Source organism: Bufo gargarizans, chromosome 4, assembly GCF_014858855.1.
Source record: "Bufo gargarizans isolate SCDJY-AF-19 chromosome 4, ASM1485885v1, whole genome shotgun sequence".
In the NCBI taxonomy this organism is placed as follows: Eukaryota; Metazoa; Chordata; class Amphibia; order Anura; family Bufonidae; genus Bufo; species Bufo gargarizans.
Window position 1 is genome coordinate 77,875,986 of NC_058083.1, and position 27,837 is coordinate 77,903,822.

The 27,837-nt window shown below is 46.9% G+C and overlaps 2 protein-coding genes across 3 annotated transcripts in view; one reads left to right on the forward strand and one right to left on the reverse strand.

Annotated features, from left to right (window-relative positions):
• Positions 1-20,298, reverse strand: part of TRAPPC12 (trafficking protein particle complex subunit 12) — a 113,377-nt gene extending 93,079 nt beyond the window's left edge. The window contains 4 exon segments of the mRNA XM_044291251.1: positions 2,685-2,801; positions 13,466-13,927; positions 13,929-14,677; positions 20,202-20,298. Of these exon segments, the coding sequence (XP_044147186.1) occupies positions 2,685-2,801; positions 13,466-13,927; positions 13,929-14,672 (1,323 nt within the window). The 5' untranslated portion in view covers positions 14,673-14,677; positions 20,202-20,298.
• Positions 20,299-20,454: 156 nt separating this feature from the next.
• Positions 20,455-27,837, forward strand: part of EIPR1 (EARP complex and GARP complex interacting protein 1) — a 198,261-nt gene continuing 190,878 nt past the window's right edge. For both annotated transcript variants that reach the window (XM_044292544.1, XM_044292545.1), the window contains exon 1: positions 20,455-20,607. In XM_044292544.1, the coding sequence (XP_044148479.1) occupies positions 20,566-20,607 (42 nt within the window). In that variant the 5' untranslated portion in view covers positions 20,455-20,565. The remainder of the gene's footprint in view (positions 20,608-27,837) is intronic.

Genomic DNA, 27,837 nt, shown 5'->3' on the forward strand with positions numbered 1-27,837 from the left:
TTTGTTGTGGTGTTCAGTTCCTCATCTCGTTAGCCTCTCTCAGCTGTCATGTAGTTGGACCGATTGCTTCCCTTTAAATTCCTCCCCATAATGCATTACTGGGCGGCTTATACTTCTTCCTGGAGTGTGTGTGCATGCTGATCCTATTTCCCAGTCTGCTACTAAGTTAAGTGCTGTATATTTATCTGTTATTTTCTGTTTGCTGGATCCCAGATGACCCTGACTCCCTCCGTGTCTGGTGTAGGTAGCCGGTGGTCGTGTCCCCTCACTATTGTAGGGTGTTCAGGGGTTATATAGTCGAGGTACGTGGATATGCAACCATCCACCTTTGGGATTTTTGCATAGGCTGAGCAGCCAGGGAAAGTGCCAGGTCTTGTGCAGGGGTCTCCCTTTTGGTTCCTTAGCTTTGGATCCAGTGAGTCATATATGCATGTTGCATTGTCTTGTTTCCTGTACACCGTCCGTGACATTATATGCATGTTGCATTGTCTTGTTTCCTGTACACCGTCCGTGACAGTTGCCTTACAATGAGAAATAGGTCTGACCTGATGTTTCCAAGAACATAGGGGCGGGGTAGATTAACTGAATAATCTTCAAGGATACATTATTTTTGTGAATAATAAAAAACGCTTTACGGTGGATTCTATGGTACGGGAATAAATAGGCTTAAACAATGGCTAAGTGAATAAAAGGTTTACTAAACAATGGTAGAAGACATAAAGATACAGATCACATACAACATGAGGGCTTATGCACACAAACGTATATTCTTTCTGTGCCCGTTACGTTTTTTGGGGAAGTTTTGGAAAACGGAAGTTACTCCGTGTGCATTCTGTTTCCGTTTGTCTGTATTTCCGTTCCGCAAAAGAAATAAAAAAATAGAACATGTCCTATTATTGTCTGCATTACGGACAAGGATAGTACTGTTCTATCAGGGGCCAGCTGCTCAGTTCCGCACAATATGGAATGCATCTGGACTTCATCCGTATTTTTTGCGGATCCGTTTTTTGCCGACCGCAAAATACATACGGTCGTGTGCATGAGGCCTAAGGCACATAAATAATAACTTAAGGCCCAGATCACACATTAGTTATTTTCAGCCAAAACCAGTACTGAAGCCTACTCAGAGATAAGGTTTAATGGAAAGATTTGCACCTGTTCTGCGTTTTTGACCTACCTGGTTTTGGATCACAATAACTGATGGAAAAAACTGACCAAGTGTGAACTCAGCCTAACCTGTAATTAATGTGCAAGAGATGAGTAGTTCTTACACAGACGTTTTGCAACTTCATCTCTGTTACATGTACAGATCTTATAAACCTAGACCAGTGCCCACCTAATAAGTCTCCAGGGTGAGTATGCATGTACAATGAGCTCCAGCGGCTGTATTATACCAGACGATTTTTCGGCAGATGATCGCTAACGAGCAAATGCTCATTCATCAGGAAATTTTGATTTTTAAGCATGCTTCAAATAGTTTGCTGACAGCAGATCGTGTTGTTTAATTCCGATCTGCCGCCGGCAATCCACTAGACAGCATGAGGACAAGCGATGGCATAACGATCGTTGCTCCCCATACTGCAGAGATTGCTGCATGTAATAGCAGTGGTCTACTTCGCTAGCTAGCAGATATTTAAAATGTTTCCCTCCCGACAATTGCTTGCTCAATCGGCCTGTGTAATTAAATACAGGCTTTAGGAGTGTGGCCCAGTTATCAGTCCTGGTAACTGTAGAACAATAGGGTCCTGAATCTGCTCACTACACTAACAAGAAATTATTAAAGGGAAAGAACAACGCTGTGGCCTCTTCTTATGCCATCAATGTCACACGTTAATTAGTTGCGTGGTCTGTGTGCAGTTCAGTCCCATTCAAGCGAATGGGGCTGAGCTGCAATACCAAGCACAGCCACTATCTGAAAGGACAACGCTGTGCTTGGTAAGCTGCAGTGCTCACTAGAGCAGCATGGCCTCCTCAAACAGCTGATCGGAGGGAGTGCCGGGTGTTCAACCCCCACCAATCTAATACTGATGACCTAACTAACACCTGGAAAAGTCCTTTACACCAGGCACAATGCCCTGTACGGCTAGCTCAGCTGAATGTGATGATACCATTGCTTCAACCTGGGACAAAAGTACTTTTAAGGGTACTTTTACACTAGTGGCAGGGGACTTCTGCATTCAGTGCTTTTAGTCCGGCCACCTCTCGACGCGTGCTGCCGTACTGCCGCCGGCACTCCGCCCCCATTATAGTCAATAGGGACGGAGCGGTAGTCCGGGGGCATGCGTGAACTAGCGGCAGGACAAAGCCGACAGGCTGTTCACCTGCCGGGACAGCCTGCCAGTCCCCTGCCGCTAATGTGAAACTAGCCTAATACATACGCAAACTCCACTGAGGGTGGGCCCAAGCCACTCTTTGCACCTTGCGCCTCACTCTTCTTGACCGACAGAGTCAGGACCCTGCATAGTCATCTCGCCCGGCCCGGCCCAGGAGGGGCTGGCAGAGAAAGTAGGAGGAGTAAGGGTGCAGAGAATGGCTTGGGTCCACCCCTGCTTAATGGGTCTCTAAATGAAAGCTACCATTACACTCAGCTGAGCAAGTCCTACAAGACATTAGACTTCACCCCGATACAAGCCCTGCCTTTCTGTCCGAGCTGTTCATAACAACAAGACCTACAGTATACTTACAAGAAGCTGTTTCAGTCCCAGGAAGGTCTGTTCTACCGAGTTGGAGGTGAAGACCTGTCTTTTCATGGCGGCTTGTTCACCCAGGAAGCGCAGCATAAGTTCCCTCACCGCATCCCCCTGAAACAGGTAAAGCATATTTAGTGTTCACATAACATAAAAAAACTGTAAGACCAAGCTCAAGAAACCACTTATCATGGGGCCAGTATACATGCTAGACGTATGTCACTGACCCAAAAGGCAGCAGAAAGGGTGCAAGAAGAAAGGGCCCCCAACTGGAGAAGAAGATGGGAGAAGAAGAGAGGAGAAGGAGCCCAGAGAAAAACGATATCCTATCGATTGTATTCTGAGAAAGGAGATGTGGAGACCAGACTTCATGGGTGTGGAAGAAAAGCTGCCAAACCTCTGAAAAGATGACTGACCTGTTCTGTGAAAGCCCCATATTTGGCTGCAGGTTGAAGCGTTCCTTCAGATCAAGAAAATAATTCATATTAGCTGAGGAACGAACAGAACATGTACAAAGTGACCCTCTTTTTCATCTTTTCAGCTGCAGACCCGCCAATTCCATGGCTCCTCTTCTACCATCCAAGATGGCCGCACTGCTTCTCAGACTGCCTGATGAACACTATGAATTTGGTAGCCTAGGACACTTCCTGCTGCCCTTGGATGGGCCAGCACTGCTCATGTGAGAAGTGCTGACCAATCCGAAAGCAGGGACTGATGGGCAGGAAGTGTATTGGACTGCCGATGCACAGTAAGCATCGGGTAGCCTGAGAAGAAGTGCGGCCATCTTGGATGGGCGAAGGAGTCCAGGAATCTGCAGTGGAAAGGATGAAAAGGAGGGCACTGTGTATGTGCTCTGCTTATTCCCCAGTTAAAAGGGTTCTCTGAGTTTTTACTACTGATGAGCTATCCTCTGGATAGGCCTTCTATCCAGCCTGCTCACCAAGCACAGCGCTGTCCATTTGGTAGTGGCTGTGATTGGTATTGCACTCAGCCTCATTCACGTCAATGGTACTTCACTGCGCCTAGGCCATGTGGCTGATCAATGCGTCACATGGCCTAGGAAAAGCTGAGATTAGGCTGCCCAGCTGCTTGCGTCCTATCGCTGCAATGTGTGGACCCTCATGGGGTCATCGCTGCAGTGGTCACTAGTAGCTGTCACACATGAGATGTTATGATGGCGACAAGGCTAAAAAGTCTTGTTACCAGCTGCAAAGTTTAAGGTGCATTGGCGACCGTTTTGGTCGCCAGCCATGGCCGCTTTCTTCCAGAAACAGTGCCACTCCTGTGAATAGGACGTGTCTGGTATTGCACTTGAGTCCTATTGAAGTGAATGGGGCTGAGCAGCAATACTACATACAAGCTGAGGACCAATCATCAACAGCAGATAAGGGTATCCCACTCCTAGGAAGCCTACTAATCAGCCGCTTAAAGGGGCGCATGAGTGCTGCAGCTTCTTCATAGTATGCCAAAGACAGTGCCATACATTATATAGTGGCTGTGCCTGGTAACGCAGCTCGAATCCATTCCATTGAATGGGACTGAGCTGCACAAAGTCCACGTGACCGGTGAATGCAATGTCTCAGGCCAACCCCTTCCGACAACTGATCAGCATGGCGCCGGGACTTGGACTCCCTCTCATCAGATATTGAATGGAGATAGCTCATCAGTATGTAAGTCCCAGAAAACTCCTTTACTTCTGAAGACCCTTTGAATGGCTCCCTAATCTATAGGTAGAGCAATAATAAGAAAATCTTTGGCGTCTTCACCAAAAATGCACAGATATATATGGAATTTCAGCAACTTCTTCCCCTAAATTAAGCAGAATTTCCTGCGAGCGTAGAGTTTGTGCTTTTTCAGTGACAGGTTGTATTGGAAGTTCTGCTGACAGGCACTTTCCTCTCGCTATATAAAGAGTTCAGAGTTTTCCGGTGACAGCATATGACAGGGCTGCAGGATTTCGGGAGGAACAGCTTGGGAAGTGTGAGACAGCCCCTGCCCCCATCAGTTTATCACCGTCACTCAGAATATTACACCTACACAGGGAACGTCTGCAGCCAAATTATCGCTCTAAAAGAGACTGTGAATGTGAATTTCACAAAAATCGGATTATGGTGGACCCCCACTGAGGTGAGGAATGATTGGGCCTGACTGCTGCCAATTGGATGAAGTTCCAAGTCTGAAAAGCAGAGTAAAAAAAGGGGGTTGTCATGTGGAATAATCCTGTATATAAACTAATACCCGCAGAAGTGCCTACAAATAATTACCTACCTCTCCGATCCCCTGACGCGGCTGCAGTCCTTACTGCCGGGCTCCACACACAGGAAACGGCTTGGACTACCCACACAGCTCCATGCAGCGATTGGCTGGGAGGGCAGTCCAATCCAGTTCCTGCGAGTCGAGCCCGGAACCAAGAAGTGGAGAGCAGTGGGGATCGGGGCAGCATCAGATCAGACGTGGTGGGGTGGTTGGTGAGGTGGATAATAAAATGGTACATATTCTATATGGGGTAAAGTCAGCAGCGGGTACCACGAGGATCTGTGCAACCCCAATTCTCTTTAAATGGTTTGTCCCATTTAGAAAACGTATCTCCTATCCACAGGATGGAGAATAAGGGGGAGATTTATCAAACTGGTGTAAAGTAGAACTGGCTTAGTTGCCCATAGCAACCAATCAGATTCCACCTTTCATTTTATGCAGCTCCCTTGGAAAATGAAAGGAAGAATCTGATTGGTTGCTATGGGCAACTAAGCCAGTTTTCCTTTACACCAGTTTGATAAATCTCTCCCTAAGGCTCCATTCACACGTCCGCAATACCGTTCCACATTTTGCGGAACGGAATTGCGGACCCATTTATTTCTATGGGGCCGCACTTCTGGGTCCGCAACTCAGATCCCACAAAAATAGAACATGTCCTATTCTTGTCTGCAATTGCGGACAAGAATAGGCATTTTCCATTAAGTGCCGGCGATGTGTGGTCCGTAAAATGCAGAACGCACATTGCCGGTGTCCGCAAAACACACACGGATGTGTGAATGGACCCTAAGTTTCTGATCGGTAGAGGTCCAACCGCTGGGGTCCCCCGCTCCTCGTTTGAATGTAGCAGCAGATACGACCACCAGTACAAGCGCTCGGCTATCTCCGGCATCATCATAGAGCTGAATGGAGCAGCAGTGCACATGTGTGACCACCACTCCATTCAAACAGAGGAGCAATGGACCCCTGTTCTCATGATAAGCGGGGGGCCCAGTGGTAGGACCTCCAACAATCAGACAAAGGAACAGTATGCAGCCCCTGTAACTGAATTGGGGGGGATGGAATTGTAGAAAGGATGCACTTACTCCGCTATGTCATAAGGAGACATAACATCTATGGTTGGGAACCATCATCCTCAGTCCCAACTAGAGTTGTTGCGATACCAAATTTTTGATTTGGTTTCGATACCATGAAAAAGTATTGCGATACTCGATACCATTCGATACCACACAAAAAAAATAAACAAAAAAAGCCACGTGCATTCCTCATTTTTTAAAAAGGCGAATCGCGCAGTTTTTATTTTATTTTTTCTGTTCCGGCATTCACCACCTAGATTTTTTTTTATATTTTAATAGTTTGGACTTTTCTGACGTGGCGACGTAATATGTTTATTATTTATATATTTTATATGTGAAATTGGGAAAAGGGGGTGATTTATACTTCATATTTTAGTGTTTTTTTTTTTTTTTTTTACACTTTTTATTTAATAACTATTTCCCCCCCTTAGGGGCTAGAACCTGGGATCTTTCATCCCTTTTCCTATTCAGCCTGATAGATCTCTATCAGGGTGAATAGGACTTCACACTGTCCCTGCTGCTCTGTGCTTTGTGCACACAGCATCAGGGATGTTACCATGGCAACCAGGGCTTCTGTAGCGTCCTGGCTGCCATGGTAACCGATCGGAGCCCCAGCATTACACTGCTGGGGCTCCGATCAGAAGCTGCCACTGCACCACCAATGAGGGGAGAGGTCCCTGATTTTAATACTGGGGGGTTGAGATGGGCCGGCGCACTGTGCCACCAATGATTTTAATGGGTTGGGGGGCACACTGCACCACCAATGATAATTACCCCTTTATACAGGAGGCGGGTACTGGCAGATCAGCGGCAGTTAACTGCCGCTGATCGCAGCTCCCTGTCAGGGGCAGGGTGCCGGCAATGCGATTCTGCTGCCAGCACCCGCCTCCTGTATGTGTTAAAGACTGACTACTATATGGGACTCCAGACTTTCACTATCAGGCCACACAGAGCGGCGCCCAGCGATGTCTCAGCACTCACCATTAGTCCTGGGCGCCGCTCCGTTCGCCTGCAGTGCTCCATTACTGTCTCCTCTCCTGCTCCACATGCTGCTGATTACTATTGGAGCGATGGGAGGAGACATCAGCTTCACTAGTGGGCGTTCCTTCTTCCTGGCTGTAGCGCTGTCCAATCGCAGCGCAGGGAGAAGGAACGCCCACTAGTGAAGCTGATGTCTCCTCCCATCGCTCCGATAGTAATCAGCAGCATGTGGAGCAGAAGAGGAGACAGTAATGGGGCACTGCGGGCGAACGGAACGGCGCCCAGGACTAATGGTGAGTGCAGAGACATCGCTGGGCGCCACTCTGTGTGGAAATAAACCTATCATTGGTGGCGCAGTGCGCCCGCCCCTCTCTTCTCATTGCCGCCTTTCCTCCGTGGTGCCGCCCCTCCTCCGCCCCTCTCTTCTCATTGCCGCCCCTCCTCCGCCCCTCTCTTCTCATTGGTGGCAGCGGCAGCAGCACAGGGGGGAGGGAGGACAGCTTCCTTCTCCCCGTGCTGCTGAGAGAACATGAGCGCGCCGATAGCAGCGCGCTCATGTTCAGAGATACTAGACTGCGCAGAAGCGCAGCCCAGTATCGAAAAAACGGAAATCCCGGTATCGTATCGATACCGGGACAAAAGTATCGATTGGGTATCGAAATTTCGATACCCGCAACAACCCTAGTCCCAACTCTCATACCCCGTACAGTCTCTAGACCCACAGCAGGGAGAACACTGCGCAGGACGCTTCCCCTCTATAGGGTGCAATCCCCGATTCTGCTGGTTCAATAACTCAGGAGGTCCAGTGTATAATGACGTATGGCAGCAGTGACAAAACGACTGTGGGGCATACACATATACCCACCTAAGCTGCAAATAGCCTGAGCAATACTCCTGGCGGGCCCGTGGTTACCGCAAGCTATATGACTTGTACAGTAATGACCATGATGAAATGTCCTGACACAATAGAATAATACTGCAGCAAAGGGTTCGGCACTACCATTAATACCTACTGGACCCATACAGGGCTGGCTCATATACAATAAATGGTCTCATCACAGCCCGACATGGCTTTCTCTCTAGTAACATGGTACATTTGTCCATCCAGTTCGACCTGTTATCCTGCAAGTTGACCCAGAGGAAGGCAAAAAAAAAAAAAACCTGTGAGGTAGAAGCCAATTTTCACCACTTTAGGGGAATAAAAAAATTCCTTCCCGACTCCAATCAGGCAATCAGAATAACTCCCTGGATCAGCGACCCCTCTCTAGTAGCTATAGCCTGTAATATTATTACGCTCCAGAAATACATCCAGGCCCCTCTTGAATTCCTTTATTGTACTCACCATCACCACCTCCTCAGGCAGAGAGTTCCATAGTCTCACTGCTCTTACCGAAAAGCAAAAATAATCCCAGCCACGGGGAGCCAGTCTAAAAAAGTATACGGTCTAAATTTGCACCAAATTGATCACATGCTAGGGCTGAATAATAGATTTAGTGCACAGCTAGACACTTTTGTTAAACTTTGGTTGCCTAACCTATTGGATGTTTTTTTTTTTTTGTGCCAAAATTTTGGTGCAATGCCCTCATCTTAGGCCTCATCCCTTTTCCCACAAGCCTACGCCACACTTGGCTATGCCCTTTTGTTGAGCTAAGTGCAGTGGATTTTTCTTTGTGCCGCATTTGATTCATAAATACACCAAAAACTAGATTTTCCAAAATGTGCACATTTTACCGCAAGGTTCAGGCGCAATCAATGTGGAATTGCGACACGACTTCTGCGTGTGCAGGTAATGCCAACCTTTCCCAATGGGTTAGACAGAGTGGAATTTGGTACTGATGCAACTTCAAAAAAGCTGCCGGGTGAATTTCGCAGAGTCCGCCTCCTGTCATTCACGTGGCTGCGTTTTTTTTGCCCTGTCTGCGCTAGAAAAAGGACAGAAAATAATGGGAGGCGGTTTCCGCTCAGCCGCCAGAACCCGAGCCAAATTCTGCCTGCAAAAGACGCCGTGTGAACGGTTCCTTAGACAGTAAGCTTATAGATAAGGAATTACACTACACAGCAACTAATAGTAGAAAACGAGTTTATTGTACAATTACAAAATATAATAAAATACATGTATCGGTGGCTATACAGACACAGGACAAAAAACAAGGACTACTCCCTTGAGGAAGTGACAGCGAAACGCGCGTCGGGGCCTGGACTACGCTGGTCTGTATACAAATGGCAGTTGATTGTCCCTTGGTTACTCTCTCCCTTATGCACTTTATATACCTGTATAGTGAGATTCTCTCTTGCAGGTAGCCTGGGAGTGTTTGGGATTATCTGCAATTATTTATTGACAGAGTTTATGTAGTCCTTGTTTTATGTCCTGTCTGTATAGCCACCTATACATGTATTTTATTATATTTGGTAATTGTACAATAAACTCATTTTCTACTATTAGTAGCGGTGTAGTGTATTTTTAGGGGTTATCTGCTTTGTAGCTACCTCACAGCCATGACTTTAGGGCCAGTGCTCCCATATTGGTGTTTTATACACAAACAGGATGCGCACAGGTCTGAAACATGTCAGAAGGCTGAGCTTCTCCAGGACTGATTTTTCCATATGGACATATAGATACTAGGGACGGAGTTGTGTCAGTGTTGGCTGTCTTATAACAGACTGCATAGCATCTTCTCCTGGTCACATATAGCTCAAAACCTAATGAAAATGGTTCTTTTAGGTTCACCCCTTTATTCTCCACCCTACAACACTGATATTTATTTATTTATTTTTTATCTAAACCCTCAGCATATATTTAAAGGGTAAGGGTAACTGTCATGTTTTCATCAAAAAAAAAACTATTTTAGCATATGCATAAAGCAATCTCTAGTTTCTTCACATACACTGTTTTCCTTGAGTTTTTCCCTTAGTTATGGCTGTTTAAACATTTACAATATGAGGACCTTCTCAAGATGGCTCCTCTGCCAGTTCTCTGAGGCCAAAACTGCTTTCCCTCACTTCCTATACACACTTGCTGTAGCCAGCAGCTCCCTGCCAGCCAATCAGATTGGATTACTGAGAGACACGCCTCTTTACTCTGAAGCCTAATGCAGGTGTTCCGTTAGATTTTTCTACCCCGTGATATTTCCCTACCCTTGTCACCTCCGGCCGCACCGGACATGACGTGAGGAGGTGTGCCGCGCAGGCGCACAACGGGGTAGAGAAATTTTACAGCAGAGTTAACTGGACACCGGCCGACACTGCGCATGCGCAGGGAGCCTCACCAGCGGTTAGGGTAGGGAAAAATTACGGGCCAGTGCGCAGGATGGATGTTCTCAGCTGGACACCGGACGACACTGCGCATGCGCTGGGAGCCTCCTCAGTGGTTAGGGTAGGGAAAAAGCACTGGCCCGTAATTTTTCCCTTCCCTAACGAGGGTAGGGAAATCTAACGGAACACAGGCATGCAGTGTGAAAGACAGACAAGCCCATAGCAACGGTCTTTAAAGTGAGCATTGAAAAGGGACAGGGGACATTAATGAAAGCTGTTATTATAAGGTAATTACCGATCTTTTGACAATCATTGACAGACTAACTCAGGTTTACATGCCTAGCTCTAATAAACTAGCAAATAAAAATAAATATGACAGTTATCCTTTAAAAGGGGTTTTCTGGGGTTTAATATTTATTTCCTATCCCCTGTTCCTAGGCCAGCAATGTCCCTTTCAGTCAAATGCCCTGTGTGCAGCTCAGTCCTATTCAAGAGAATCGGCCTGTGCTGCAGTACTAAATTCAGCCACTATACAATGTACGGCACTGTGCTTGGTAATCTGTGGGGTGGCCACAGCACTGACCGCGGCAATGCAGCCTCTTCAAACAGTTGGGCTGGGTGTCGGACCGCCACAGATGAGATATTAATCACAGGCCATCAAAATTAAACTCCCAGAAAACCATTTTAAAGGGGTTGTCTGGCTCATGCCTTTTCAATGCAAAGTTATAAAATAAATGAACTTACCACGTTACTTATCTCCTGTCTTTCCCACTGTGACACTCTGAGTACTTAGCCAGTCACAGCTAGTGATGGGGTGAACGGTTATTTCCTAAAAGTCGAGCGAGACCACTGAGTAGAAACCAGGGGACTTGAAAGCAGCAGGTCAAGGGACCCTTCTAACAAAAATGGCTCTGTCACCAAGATCAACCCTATTAAACCAGACATACTGCCTGGTAGGGCTCATCATGCTGATTAAAACAATACCTTTATTTTGTCTGTATGCTAAAGCACTGCCGAGATATCTGCTTTTGTATTCATATCAAAATTAGAAGTTAGAGCACCAGGAGGCAGGGCTGAATCCTTTGAGCACTGCTTTGTAACACCCCCTATGCTCTGTACACTCTCCCCTCCACTTGATTGACAGGGCTAAACAGCAGGCTGAGGGCAGAGCTATGTCCTAGAGCTGCCTCCTACTATGTAAATATCAGATCACTATGTACTATAGCTTCACCACACTGAGATCTGCTCAGAAAGCTAATCTATTATTAATATATATATATATATATATATATATATATATATATATATATATATATATATATATATATATATAGCCACCATATTCCACAGCGCTTTACAAATTCAATCTACATATTTACCGCTTGATTCACAGGCACAATATATGATTATAAAGACACCAGTAATATGGGTTGGATTATAAGCATAGAAAAAACATGTATCTCTATGTGGTAATGCTGTAGCTTGGTGGTAAGTGCTTAGCCTTTTATATAGAAATCCTAAATTCAAGTCCCAGGAGAAACTTACATAGACTTTTTTTCTCTCTTATTCAACCTGTAATAAAAGGCTATACTATAATAAAACAATATATAAACCCAAAACCTATTACTGCTTTATTAACAGACACAATATATGATTATAAAGAAACCTGTAATATAGGCTTGTTTCAGGTATCAAACTTTCGATACGATACTGGGATTTGTCTTTTATTGATACTAGGCTGTGCTAGTTCGCGCGCATGCGCACTTCGCTCAACGAGGCAGAATCTAAAAGTCCGCACTGGCGCATCAGGCACAGGCCTGTGCGCACGCACGGGATCTTTGAAAAGGAGGAGGGGGCACTGAGGAGAGCCGGAGGCGGATTTCTTTACATTCAGGCGGCGCTGAAAGGATCAGGGGAGGAGCTGGGCACCAACGGCGGCGGCGAGCGGCAGATTTAGAAACGCCCTGGGCACCTTATCCAGAAGATTGACAGGTTAGATAAAAGCTATTTTTATCAAAACTAGACGGCGGATTTATCTTATAACAACAGCTTTGTAATCACAAGGGCACCATGGAGAGAACAATAGTTTTAAAAGGGGGGGGGTTAGAAACTGGTGACAGAGTCCCTTTAAACCACAAGTTTGCTCAACACTAGTAGGGAATATATACACTCTACAATGTACTGTGCTTGGTAAGCTCACAGGAGCGCCACTGCCTTCTTGAAACAGCTGATTGTGGGGGTCCCGGATGTCGAACCCCCACCGATCAGATACGGATGACCTATCCCGAGGATAGGTCATCAGTATTGAAGTCTTGGAAAACCCTTTTAAATATATATATATATATATATATATATATATATAGAAAAAAGTCCTGAGGGAGCACCACCTTCAATATGGGTGCAAAATCCACAAGGGCAGTGGCAAAGACCCAATATTATAACTGAAGAAAGATTGGACTGCACTCCGGATAAAAGTGAAAATCTGTGAGGCTTTATTCACCCATGGTATGGCAACTTTGCGAAAGTTGCCATACCATGGGTGAATAAAGCCTCACAGATTTTCACTTTTATCCGGAGTGCAGTCCAATCTTTCTTCATATATATATATATATATATATATATATATATATATAGTCCAAAATGGTACCAGTATAAGAATACAACTTGCTCCACATAGAAAAAGCTACATGACTCACATGGCTGAAAAGTTAGGGAAATAGGAACGCATGGTGAAGAAACATAATACTGGGCCCTTATCGATGAGATACTGACAGCCTATCCTGTGTGTAGGCCACCAATATAAACAAAATGCAAACCCCCTTTAATGGACTGTTATTATAAATTTTGCTCAGGGCCACTGGTGTTGAAAACAGACGGCTGTATATAAAGTCTGAGTGCTTTCTGATCTTCTGAATTTTTTTTATAAAATGATGAACAAAAATAAATAAATACACTCCTCTCCAGTCACTTGCTGATCCAGATGTGACGACTGCTACTCACCAGTGGCCTCAGAGGTCATGTGCCTTTCTACTGACATGGCTGTCCTCTGCACAGCAGTGATGCCAGTAGTATAAATCATGTTTGCTGGATCTGCTGCAAGGGACTGGAGAGGTGAGAAATTTATTTATTTTTTTACATTTTCTGCTGTTTATATTTTTTCAAAGTTCAGACAACACTTCAACTGGTGGAGTGCGTTGACAACAGCAGTCAGCTTACCTGAATGTTATCAAATTTCAAGCCTGGCATAGTCAGTTTCTCCTTATCGATGAACACAGGGTTGTACTGCTGAGTAGCTACAGAAATAAGTATGTTCCTCGTCTCCTCCGAGGGCAGCCAAGCATCGTTTCTCCTGTCCATCTCACTCATGTTAAGAGCAGTGGCAAAGGGGTCATCACTTCCGGAAAACACACCATGGATCTGCGAGAACGGCTTAGGGGACTGGGGCACTTCCACTAAAGCCGACGACCCACTTGAATCAAGGGAATTGTTCCCCACAAAGAAGCCGACAGGGTCCTGGGAGGGGCTGGTGTCCGGAGTTATAGGAGCTGGGCTCCGTTCAGGGGCACCTGGGGCTGCATTTGGGTTACTGACAGAGATAAAGGTGGATGAAGTGGTGAAGGAATCGAAAAAGTCTGTTGCTGAAGAATTGTTATTGCCGTTATCTGAGAAGAAGTTGCTTCAGGCTCGGGCTGGGCTGGACGACTTGTGTCTGAGCTTTAACAGCACTTCTAATCTCTGCTCCAAAACTGGGCGATTTGACCAGCTGAGGTTCAAAGCCATCGTTGACTAAAAACGACTGCTGGGAACTGGACTGGCTGAAGATGGTGCAGACTGGAATGGTCTCTTCTGCTAGAAAGGACCTGCTCACTGGAGTAACTAGTTCTTCCTCGTGTTCTCCTTTGGATTGCAGCTTTACCTCCACCTTTTCTTTTTCTACCACCGGTAAATCCTGTTGCTGGAAAAAGTCATTGGTTATAATCAACGTCTCTTCGCCGGAGGCTTCAGGACTGATGTCACGCTCCGTACTGTTCCTACTGTCTGACTCTTCTTCGTACTCTTTATTGGTGACTTGTTCGAGTCCTAAAGTATCGCTGCTCTCTATTTCGTCCACACTGTCTTGTAAGCAGGCGACATCTCCGGCGTCATCTTCACTGATGTTGGGAGAGTCGGAGATGAGGACACTTTCCATCATTTGCTCATTTATTTTGTCTAGCAAGTTGCCCACGTCTTCGGAGAGGGTGACATTTTCCTCAGATTCAAAGGGGTCTTCATCAAGGTCAATGGTTTCATCCTGGAGGAGAATCTCTTCTTGCTCATCGCAGGGGTCGGTTGGTGGGAGCCCTACGACCGCGGTAGAGTCTGATTCGGCTGCATTACTGGAGGAAGTCTTCTCTTTTTCGGGGCTTGTATCAGGGGTTTCCATTTCTCCTGTTTAGGGCAAAACACACAATGATGAAAATGGCACTAAAGCAAGGTGCGTCTAACAAGAACATGTCCTTTTCTTGTCCAGACCTTCTGTTCCGCAAATTGTAGAATGCACACGACCGGTATCAATATTTTGCGGATCTGCAATTTGCGGACCGTAAAACACGGTATGGCCGTGGGCATGAGGACTTAATCTGAAAATACATTTACTACCTTCCTGAGTTTTCACCAAAGAAACTGCTGGCAAGTCCTCTTGACAAGTCTATCTTAGCAAATAATTGTGACAATTCTGGAGCATGCAGTCTCCATGTTGTGCCAATCCTCTATTAATCCTGCCAGAAGTTTATGAAAAAAAAAAAAAACAACAACTGAGAGTTAACATTTGTGGTGTGTCCTGCACAGTCTGACATTGTTCAATCAGTACTGCCAGCGTGAGACAGCGTAGGGCCACTCTCCACCCTTTTAACACCCAGTTGTACCCTTACTCATAACCTTCAAACAGGAATAACAGATGAATGTCCCAGAAATGTTACTGCATGGGAACGCGGGTAGTTACTAAAGCAGACATGTCAGGAGAGGTTACAGATCCTCTTTAAAGGAGTTGTCTCATCTGAGACACTGATGGCATATCACTAGGATATGCCATCAATGTCAGATAAGAGCCGGTCCAAGAGGTGGGACCAGCACCTATCGCCAGGACACGACCCCCGAAGTGAGCGCCAACAGCCTTGCCACCGTTCGTTTCTATTGCACTGCTGAAAATAGTCCCTTAAAAATGTGGGACCAGCACCCATCTGACATTGATGGCCTATCCTTGTGATAGGCCACCAGTGTCTCAGATGAGACAACCCCTTTAAGCGTTGCTGCTCATTCCCAGTTGTACGTGTGTGTACAGAAGAATTGTGTTATGTTTCTAGGTCCCTTCGTTCTAGGGAATGGCGGGGGTCCTGGAGGACCCTCAATAATCATAATGTAATAGCATATCCTAGTGACGAGTCTTCTACTCATTTTAAATCGCATCTCATTCTCTGCTTAACCAGAATTCTAAATTCAGAATTGTGGAGAATTCCCACAGCGCATTGTAAGAGTTCAGCTGTGGAGTACGAATCCGCATACAAATTCTGCATAGCTATAGAGCAGAAATTTTATTTCAATTTTGGGGGAAGAAAATTATGTTCAGTTCAAAATCAGTGCAGGATCAAAAAAAATATGTAATGCCCGGTCCTGTGGGGTCATTCCACCTCCAGCGTCCGATCGGTCAGAACGTTGTAGGCTTGGGTTAGGCAAGTTCTGTTAGTGTTAGGTACCCATCTGCAGAAGCCTCCTTGACGCTAGTAGATGCTTTGACGTTAGTAGAGCTTTGGTTTAGGGATGTTACAGATTTAGGCCTCATTCACACAAGCAGATATTTTCCCCAGGTACTATCTGCGGAGAGCACACTGACCCATTCATTTCTATGGGGCCATGCGCATATATGTATTTTGGGCAGAATATGTCCAATTCTTGGCCGTACTGTGAAATGCCCAGACACAAAACTCAGACATGTCCGTGTGCATATCACGTCTTGGGAGCTGCAGTCATCTAGAGCAGTGATGGCGAACCTATGGCATGGGTGCCAGAGGCGGCACTCAGAGCCCTCTCTGTGGGCACCCACACCCTGGAAAAAGTCTATGGTGTACCAATATGCCTTAGACTTTTCCTGCCATTCAGCAGCGCAGGCGCACTACGAACAGCACAGGCAGCGCATTGAATGTAGGCAGGTTATTATAGATAAATGATAAAGTACATGGAAGATATACTATATTGGACTGTAGTATTCAAGGTAAATTGCTGTGTTGGCACTTTGCGATAAATAAGTGGGTTTATGTTGCAGTTTGGGCACTCGATCTGTAAAAGGTTAGCCATCGCTGATCTAGAGCGTCCCCAGCACCTGTTATCATTGAGCAGGAGTCCAATAGTGATCAACTGGAAATCAAACCTAAAATTCACATCAAATTAAACTAAGATAGGACAGCGAAAAATGAATGACCCAACAGCACCAGGCAATGGTCACCTAGGGGCTGGCGTATATACAGCACCAGTGCCCTGCAGTGATACAGTCATGAGATGGCACGGCCCAGAAGTGTTCAGCTCCCGCTCTGGTGGACTAGTATTACATAGACAGCCGTTCATTTGCACGTCTGCCACATTATGCTCCATTCCCCCTGCGGAGGCCGCTACAGGAAAAATGCCCGACTGGCTGTTGTAAAATCACCTGGGTTTTTTTTTTTTTTTTTTTTTTACTGATGACCTCAATATAATCCTCAGGATACCTGATAGAGGTCCACAGAACAAATGGTGCATGCGGATGGGGACCCGGGCTTGGGGGCTCCCAGTCAATATAAAGCGATTAGAAGGGATCCACAGCACTCATCAATTTAGAATATCTTGTGGTTTATGTAGAAGGCAACAAACATGGCGACGTTTCGATGTGAAGTCTTTATCAAGCAGTCAGATAAAGACTACACGTCGAAACGTTTGTTGCCTTCTAAATAAACCACAAGATATTCTAAATTGACGAGTGCTGTGGATCCCTTTTAATCGCTATCCTCTAGATCAGTGTTTCCCAACCAGTGTGCCTCCAGCTGTTTCAAAACTACAACTCCCAGCATGCCCGCACAGACAAAGGCTGTCCGGGCATGCTGGGAGTTGTAGTTTTGCAACAGCTGGAGGCACACTGGTTGGGAAACACTGCTCTAGATAGGTCTCTGTATCTGATTGTTCAGGGTCCTACACCCGAGATCAGCTGTTTGAGAAGGCAGCGGCGCTCCAGCCTTCTCGCTGTTTACCGCAGGCCCAGTGACGTCACGACTAGTATCAACTAGCCTGGGCGCGGCTAAGCTCCATTCAAGAGAAAAGAGGTTAGCCCTGCCCAGGCCAGCTGATGCTAGTCGTGACGTCACTGGGCCTGCGGTAAACAGTGAGAAGGCCGCAGATGCTGATTATCATTATATTTTTTTTTTTACCGATTTCTCCTGTAACTGTCATATTAATAAGGGCTCCGCAGACTCCCAGCCCCTGGTGGTCACATGACCTCTGGGACTGAAGCCAGAAGCGGTGCTTCCTGATCTGTATGGATAGCGCTCAAGGAGCACTGTATATGCAGCGACCTGAAAGGCAGCGACCAGGGGCGTAGCGATAGGGGAAGTGCTGCTTTCGGGCCCAAGCTCAGAAGAGGCCCGCCTAGGAGTAGGACTAAAAGATTTTATTGTCAGTGCCCCTCAACAGTATTATACAATGACGTTAGATACAGTTACTGAATAACGTACACTATATACGTGTAGGAAATGGACAGAGCAGCTGCCAGACCTGGTCTGAAAGAGCAATCGCCACTAGCCGCAGGAGTGGGGTTTGCAGAAGAAGTTGCTGGGGGGGCTGGTAGGCCCATTCAAAAAGTTTCTGTGGGGCCCAGTCATTTCTAGTTACGCCAATGGCAGGGACGGTAAAAAAACCTCATCCCTGCCTTCTCTAAGGGGTGCCATGCAGTCACAGAGAGCAGGCTGCCAGTGTCCAGCTACGGTCTTTGTGAGGACGTTTTATAACATCCTCGCAGACACGTGTAGTCAAGGGGCAGTCAGCAAGTGGATATGCTATGGCTGATGTAAAAACAAAAATCAGACATCATATAGTCAGGTCAGGGCGCATGTCCTTTCTGCTGCAGCTCGCTCCCCGTCACAGGTCAGGGCGCATGTCCTTTCTGCTGCAGCTCGCTCCCCGTCACAGGTCAGGGCGCATGTCCTTTCTGCTGCAGCTCGCTCCCCGTCACAGGTCAGGGCGCATGTCCTTTCTGCTGCAGCTCGCTCCCCGTCACAGGTCAGGGCGCATGTCCTTTCTGCTGCAGCTCTCTCCCAGTCACAGGTCAGGGCGCATGTCCTTTCTGCTGCAGCTCTCTCCCAGTCACAGGTCAGGGCGCATGTCCTTTCTGCTGCAGCTCTCTCCCCGTCACAGGTCAGGGCGCATGTCCTTTCTGCTGCAGCTCGCTCTCCGTCACAGGTCAGGGCGCATGTCCTTTCTGATGTAGCTCTCTCCCTGTACCTGTCTCAGCTTCTAATAGTAGATATGGCTGCTGGCAGTTGAAGGATAGAACTGAGCATGTGCGACCACCTCATAGGCGGAAATGCACATTAAAGTAATAAGAACATCTCACAACTGGAGTATTTTTGTAAAAGTAACTGGTTTTTCATAGTGAATTCTATTAAAAAACAACACTTCCTGTGGCACAGTTCCATAAATGAAACCTATTAATTATGTAACGTATCAATCATTTTTATGATCTCTGCTTGCAGCCAGCAAACGTCAGAACATTTACAACCATAAACTCCCAACCAGCACACGGCTCCTCAGAATTCAGAGGTTCTATATCCTCAGGGTCCACGTACGGGAAATGGCCACCAGTGTGGGCCCTCTATGGCGGCACATGGAGTACCTACAGATCGCAATGAACTGTAGGTTCTCCATGTGCGGTAACAAGGCTTACATTGGAGCGTGTCACAACTTCTTTTCTCTATGACGTGAGGGGAGAAAAAATAAATCAGAAGCATACAGGGGGAGATTATGGGATGAAGTCAGTCCAATGTGCATGGGGTCTTACTGCCATCTGTCAGCAGATCTGTACCTATGACACTGGCTGACCTGTTACATGTGCTCTTGGCAGCTGAAGGCATCTGTGTTGGTCTCATGTCCATAAATGTCCGCATTGCTGAGAAAAATTATGTTTTACTATATGTAAATGAGCCTCTAGGAGCAACGGGGGCGTTACCATTACACCTAGAGGCTCCGCTCTCTCTGCACTTTGATAGGTGCGATTACAATTTCACTGCTTGGCCCTGTCAAAGTGCAGAAGGTGCGGCAGTTGCAGAGAGAGCAGAGCCTCTAGGTGTAATGGCAACGCCCCCGTTGCTCCCAGAGGCTCATTTACATATACTAAAACATCACTTTTCTCAGCAATGCGGACACATATGAACATGGGGCCAACACAGATGCCTTCAGCTGCCAAGCGCACATGTAACGGGTCAGCCAGTGTCATAGGTACAAATCTGCTGACAGATGCCCTCTAAAGGGGTTCTCCATCCTGTAGATATCCTCAGGATAAGGGCTTGTTCACACGACCGTATGGCTTTTTGAGTATTTTGCGGGCCGTTTTTAACAGATCCGTTTTTCAGTTTTTTTGTCTCCATATGTGTTCTGGTTTTTTTTTGCGGACCCATTCACGTGAATGGAGCCACAAAACGTGATTTGCGGGCAATAATAGGACATGTTCTATCTTTGAACGGAACACTGGAAACAGAACGCATACGGAGTACATTCCATTTTTTTGCTGAACCATTGAAATGAATGGTTCCTGTGAACGAGCCCTAAGTCATTAGTATCCACAGGATGGAAAGCAAGTTTTCAGCCTGTGAATGGAAACACTTCCATTCACTGACAGCAAGCAGACATCTTAACTCATAGTCAAGCATCTGATAGATACTCCACACATTCTACATACGTGTCACCTGAAGAAATCGTCCACACTACAAACACAGAACCCTTCGAGACAACAGACGAACCTGACACCCTGCACCGACCTCGGCCACCTCTGACACCCTCAGATGATACCGGCAATCAATACGCAGGCGTAAACACCTGACAAACCCTACAAGAGGAACGCGCATGCGTCAACTTTCAACCGAGCCCACTGTGCGCAAGCGCAGTGCTAGCAAAAGTCGATTTCACTCAGCTTTATTTACACAAATCAGTAGGTTAGGAAACAGGAAGATGAGTTAATACGTGAGCCGCAGTGAGTCAAAATAGATCATTTGAATGCAACGCAGAGGGGTCTGGTTGACACAGTTTTGACAAGTAGGAGCAGGATGGAGGACGATGCACCTGTTATCTACGGCCTGGAGTTCCAGGTGTGTAGTTCTCCCTTTTTCCATACGTTGTAATGGCGTCAGTTTGATGTGTTTGCTTCATATATGCTATTAGTAAGTCTATACAGTTTGCATACAGATATTTAATATTTAAATCTATGACATTGCATGTCTTTAGTTCATTTGCTGCATCCACAATTCTGCAGGTTGCAGTTGAAAACGTGTAGAGAACTACCATCAAAGAATGCAGGGGGATTTCAGCTCTGAGGGTACTTTCTGCTCACACTTGCAGCAGAGGATTCCGGCAGGCAGTTCCGTCGCCGGATCCGTCAAAACTGATGGCATTTGTCAAACGCATCAGGATCCGGATCCATAAACAAATGCATTGAAATGCCGGATCTGTCTCTCCAGTGTCATCCGGAAAAAAGGATCCGGCATTTTGTTCGGTCCAAGCATGCGCAGACCGCAATGGCGGATCCGTTTTGCCTAAACACTCGGGGCCGGATCCGGCATTAAAATATTTCAATGGGAAAAAATGCCGGATCCAGCATTCCGGAAAGTGTTCCGGAATTTTGGACGGAGATAAATGCAATGAACTGATGCATCCTGAACGGATTTCTCTCCGTTCAGAATGCATGGGGATAAAACTGAACTCTTTTCTGGTATTGAACCCCTAGGACGGAACTCAGTGCCGGAAAAGAACTGATCAGTTTCATCCTAATGCATTCTGAATGGAGAGAAATCCGTTCAGGATGTCTTCAGTTCAGTCTTTTTGCCTTTTCAGGACGGAGATAATACCGCGGTTTTATCGCCGTCTGAAATTCCGGAACACTTGCCGGCATTTTTTCCCATTTTCCCGAGTGTTCTGGCAAAATGGATCCGGCATTGCAGTCTGAGCATGCTCAGACCGCAAAAAATGTGAAAAAATAAATAAAATGCTGGATCCGTTTTTCCGGATGACACCGGAGAGACGGATCCGTCAATTCAATGCATTTGTCAGACGGATCAGAATCCTGATCTGTCTGACAAATGCCATCAGTTTGCATACGTTTTGACGGATCCGGCAGGCAGTTCAAGCGACGGAACTGCCTGCCGGAATCCTCTGCCGCAAGTGTGAAAGTAGCCTTAGGGCTCATGCACATTAATATATTTTTGTCCACATCCGATATGCATTTTTTGCGTGTTGTATGCAGCAGGCAAGCGTCCTTCACTCACTGCGCCTGCGCCTAATACTAAAATGGACAGCGCAGGATTTGCCGGCCACGGAGGAGACCGATGATGTCCCTAGAGGCTCATTTGCATATTATAAAAGTCATTATTTAGCGTGAACGGCGGCAGGGCGATATAAGTCATACAGTTATGTTCTGCTGACATTAGCACATCGCTAATGTCAGCCAGCTACATAACAATTTTTCTGATGACAGAAACCCTTTAAAAGGGTTCTTTAATAATGTTGACCTATCCTCAGGATCGGTCATCAATATCTGATGGACGGGGGTCTGACACCCCTCCGATCAGCTGTATGAAGGGAAGGCGCACACAGTGTGCATGTGCCGTCTTCCTTCTATGTCTATGGCAAAACAGCATTGAGCAGGAAGAGAGACAGGATGTAACAGCGGCTGCTGTGCGCCGCTGTGTTCTGCGGCCGGTGCTTCCCATTCACCGCTGCAGTCCTGGGCTCTGTCTGTGTGGGTGCTGTTGTTCTGGGATTCGCTCCACAGTTTGCTCTCAGTCCTGACCACAGCATGCTTGCTGTTTGTTTCCTGCAGAACTTCCTTAAAGGGATTCTGTCACCTCCCCTCAGCCAAAAAACGATTTAAAAGCAGCCATGCAGCACAGCTTACCTGGATTAGGCTGTGCTCTTTGATCTTGAAATCCGTCCAGCAGTTAGTGCAAAAAACGACTTTGATTGATATGTAAATGTGTCCTGAAGGTGCCCAGAGGGGCGTTTTTTTCTTCTTAGTGAGCCCAGTACCGCCCCTCTTTCAGTGCCCAGCCCGCCTTCCTTGTACTGTCTAACCGCCGCCCCCAGCCTGCCACAGCCTCTCCTCCCCCTCCCTCACGCCGAACGAAGTCTCGCACAGGCGCAGTACCCACTGAGGGCTGCGCCTGTGCGATCATCAGGAGACTGAGGGCGGCAGCTTCATCTTCGTCACTGGGCATGCGCCGAGCCCAGTGACGTCCGATGCTCGCTCTTTCCCTCAGTCAGCCTGGTAGGAAGCGCAGAGGATTGCCGATCGGCTGCTGCACCCTGCGCTTTCTCCAGTCTGCCTGCCTTTACTTAATATAATAATACCTAATTCGCCCCAACAAATACTTATTTCTTTCCTGAAGGGAGGGTGGGGAAAGAAATCGCTGGCCGTCTTCACTGTGGCAGGCAGACTGGAGAAAGCGCAGGGTGCAGCAGCCGATCGGCAATCCTCTGCGCTTCCTACCAGGCTGACTGAGGGAAAGAGCTAACATCGGACGTCACTGGGCTCGGCGCATGCCCAGTGACGAAGATGAAGCTGCCGCCCTCAGTCTCCTGATGATCGCACAGGCGCAGCCCTCAGTGGGTACTGCGCCTGTGCGAGACTTCGTTCGGCAAGAGGGAGGGGGAGGAGAGGAAGGGGAGGCTGTGGCAGGCTGGGGGCGGCGGTTAGGAAGTAAAAGGAAGGCGGGCTGGGCACTGAAAAAGGGGCGGGACTGGGCTCTCTCAGAAGAAAAAAACGCCCCTCTGGGCACCTTCAGGACGCATTTCCTCATTGATCAAACTCGTTTTTTGAACTAACTGCTGGACGGATTTCAAGATTGAACAGCACAGCCTAATCCAGGTAAGCTGTGCTGCATGGCTGCTTTTAAATCGTTTTTTGGCTGAGGGGAGGTGACAGAATCCCTTTAAGGGCCGTCGCACGTCACTTCCTGGGCTTTATGGGTTAGGTCATGTGACCTCACTGACTTATCCTAGTCCTCCTGCGCATATATAAGTGGCTCAGCCCCCTTCCCAGAGGCCTCAGTGTCAAGGTCCTTGTATCCTGTTAAGGTTCCTGGTTTCAGCTTGTGTTCTCGTGTTTCTGACTCTCCTGTTGCCGACTTGGATTGCCTGACCTGTACCTTTGCCTGTACCGCTGCCGCCTGCCCTGACCTTTTGCCTGTTTGACTACGCCTCCTGCCTCATCCTTCGGTCCTGCACCTCTGGTACCTTTCTCAGGTACCTCCTGGTCCAGCTGCCTCGTGAGCCTATCCTCCTCAAGAGGTAGCGACCTGGTGTTCCCCTCGGGAAAGTCTATCCCCACCATCAGGGGTACTGTGAAGATCCAGGGGTTCACTTAGACAACGTCCTTAGAGGAGGTAGGACACGTGGTACAGTGGGTTCACACCCGCTGGTTCGTGACACAGGAGACAGCACATGCACACTGTGCGTGACATCTCCTGCTGGACCGGCGCCGATCTGATATTGATGACCGATCCCGAAGAGAGGTCATCAATATTAAAAGCCTGGAAAACCCTTTTAGAGAGGTTGGCCGAGAAAATAACAAAATGTTATCCTATCCTTACCTTTTCACTGGAGCTGTTCTCTGCGCCGCTGGTCCGGTCCTGCTGCGTGTTTATAGATGTATAAACTATGGGGGTCATTTATCAACACTGGTGTTTAAGACGCTGGTCTTAATAACCCCTTTTGCTGGCGGAGGATCTGCCGAAGTTATGAATAGGTGCCGGCCTCTACATAACTCCAGCTTATCCAGTGTCATTCTAAATTAAAGGCAGCTTACGAGCTGTCTTACATTTAGACCATTAAAGCAGGCATGGAAAATGATGAATGAGACAGGCCTGCTTGTCTGTCCCCGCTCATGCCACGCCCACTTTTTTAGACCTGGCGTAAGCAGGGGAAAGTCGCAGATTGCATCGCAAGTGACCTTTGCGCCGCAATCTGCACCAGAAATACGCCTAATATAGGTGTGTTTCTGCATAGTAAATGACCCCCTATATGTCGGCTGCAGCCAATCGTTGTCCTCCGCGGTCTCACTGTCCTATTATTAGAGTGCTTTTCTGAGATTTTTGGACAACCCCTTTAAGTGCAGGTCTGAACTATAATACAGTTCTAAGGCTGCAACACATTTGGTCATTCTAAGGCCTCATGCACATGACCGTATGTGTTTTGCAAGCCACAAACTACGTATCCGCAAAACTGTCTGTCCCACTTTTTACCATCCCGCTCTATTGTAAAAATACGGACATCTGCATTGTTTGGGGTCTCAGAGAAATGAATGGGTCCGCATGAGTATCGGAAGTGAACCAAAGATATAGTTGTGTGCATGCGGCCTTCGTAAACAATTTTTCCTATATAAGCTGTAAAATGGCGAACTTGCAGGATCTATGCCAGTCACGATGCATTGTGGAAAGGGGACACTGGGGCCTCTTTCTGAAGATGCTGGGGATGGTAGGGATCCAAGTAGTTAAATTTATAAATCCACAAGATATGCCTTAAAGGAGCTGTCCCACAAAGAAGATTTTGTTGTTGAATCCATAATTATGACTACTCTACATTTCATAAAAAATAAAAAAGGGCTAATATCCGCAGATATTCCAGAAATAATGTTGGTATAGCGCGATCTGCAGTTTCTATTGAGCATCGGGTCACCAGACCAGGGATCCCACCACATGCCCGAAAGAGCAAGACTGAGCATGTGTGTCCACCTCAGCATGTTTACTTAGGTGGACAGAGAATGGCTGTTCAATAGAAACAGCAGGTGGCGTTATTTTAGTTTTACTCTCGGAATATCTAGGGATATAAGCACTATAAATAAATGTAACTGTAAGTGCAGAAATAGGTTTAGAATTATGAGCTGCATTTAAAGGGTGACCAACTTTGCATGAATCAATAGTGCAAGCGACTAGGGCTGCAACGATTACTCGATGTAATCGAGTAAAAAAAAAAAATCCTCGCTGCAATTTCCCTGCATCGAGGATTCATTTAAATCACGTGACCACGGACCGCGAAGTGAAGCCTCTCGCTCACCGCTCCGTTGCCTCTGCTGGAGTGTCTGTTGTGGCAGTACCGAGGCTCGGTCGTGGTGCGGGATGAAAAGCGCAGTGTGTGCTGCGATGCTCGGGCTGTAGCGGCTTCCTGTGCTGTGCGGGCACACATACTGTTGGCTCTGTCTGCCGGAGCACCAGGAGGCATTGGCCAGGATCCGCTGTCAGTTGACAGTTTCTATCTCAGCCTAAGTGCTTTATTTGCTACCATACAGGTCAGTACTTCTTTCCTATGTCCATGATCCTAGTGCTGCTCCTGTGAGTAAGGGAAGGTTAGGAAGCAGATTCTCCTCTACTTTCTGTGTATAGTGGATGGGAGGTAGCTAGGTGAATTGCAAGCTAGAGACTGCCTTCAGAAGGGAAACTAATTAAAATGGCAGATACAGGTCATATAATGAACAGAAATTATGTTATTCCTCATGTTCACACACTGTATTATTGAGTAAAGCAAAGTTTCTTGAAAGGTTAGCTAAGCTTTAACTACAATTTTCTTCATAGCACATCCCCTTTAATTTTTTATATATTTTTTATGTCTTCTATGTAGACCTCCGAGCTATATCAGTGGACTGACATCTTTTACAAATTTTTACCAGTTTTTATCATTCATTAATTTTATGTATGGCGTTTATTGCTTATATATTGCTAATAATAAATTAATATAGCTTGACTAACTTTGTGGTCCAGATATAAGAGTGCCCATTCTTTTCTATATTACATCCCCTTTAATTACCTGATAGGTGTAGGACTTTTCTACTTGTTTGAGTCTATCCACTTTTCCCATGGAGGTCAGTGTAGAAGTGGCCAAAGCACTTGCTGTAACTCCCATAGATTTTAATGGAGAGGACCAACTCTTCATAGACTTCTGTGGGCAAAATGTCCATTGCGATTTTTTGAATAGGATCCAATTGGCCACCATTCTCCTGATAGACGAGGACCCATTGCTGCTCAGCAGTTCTGCAGGACCTCCAGTGCCAGAACTACGTAGCTCTATCCATTGTGCTTGAAGCAGCGTCTGTCTGTACACTGCCCACGGTGGCACATGTCACTTTTTGGCGTGGTCGCAGCCCTAAACTGCCACCCGATGAACTGCAATGCTGCCTCCCAATGAAAACAATGGGAGGCAGAAACCAATGTAATTTTGGTGCGGTATCCGTGGCAGATTCCACCATGTGAACATCGGTGAGTTTTCCACGCGGATGCGATGCGTGAGTTGAACGCATTGCACCCACACTGAATCCCGACCCATTCATTTCTGTGGGGCTGTTCACATGAACGGTGATTTTCACGCATCACTTGTGCGTTGCGTGAAAATCGCAGCATGCTCTATTTTGTGCGTTTTTCATGTAGCGCAGGCCCCATAGAAATGAATGGGGTTGCATAAATTGAACTTGCCTTAATCCACTTGATCGCGTAGCCGGCATCTCCTTCTGGCTTCATCTTAGCTGTGTGCAGTAACAGGACCTGTGGTGACGTCACTCCGGTCATCACATGATCTTTTACCATGGTCACGGATCATGTGATGGACCATGTGATGACCGGAGTGATGTCACCACAGGTCCTGTTACTGCACACAGCTAAGAAAGAAGCCAGAAGAGATGCCGGCTGCACGATCAAGTGGATTAAGGCGAGTTAAATTATTATATTTTTTTTTATCCCCTCCAGCGCTATTTTACTATGCATTCTGTATTCAGAATGCTATTATTTTCCCTTATAACCATGTTAAAAGGGAAAATAATACAATCTACAGAACACCGATCTGCACTGTAGTTCACACTGAGCTTTTTTGTTGGTGACTGGTTGGTAATCTGCAGCACAGAGATAATACAGGTGAGGATTTTGCCTGGAAATTACAAGCCGATGCGAGGCCCTACAGCCACATGAAAATCTGCAGCCAAAGGCCTCATGCACACGGCCGTTGTGCGGCCATTCTGTGCATTGGGGACCGCAATTGTGGTCCTCAATGCACGGGCAGCATCCGTGCAGCGGGCCGGACCCATTCAACTTGAATGGGTCCGTGGTCTGTCCGCACTGCAAAAAAATATGACGTCATACTTATTTGCGGTGCGGAACAACGGAAAGAAACACCACAGAAGCACTCCGTACGTGTTCCATTCCGTGACTCCGTTCCGCATCTCCGGAATCAAGTGAATGGGTCCGCATCCGTAATGCGTGGAGCACACGGCCGGCGGCCGTGGATTGCCGACCCACCATTTGCGTGCTGCAATACGTCCACGGCCGCTCAACGGCCAAAACCGA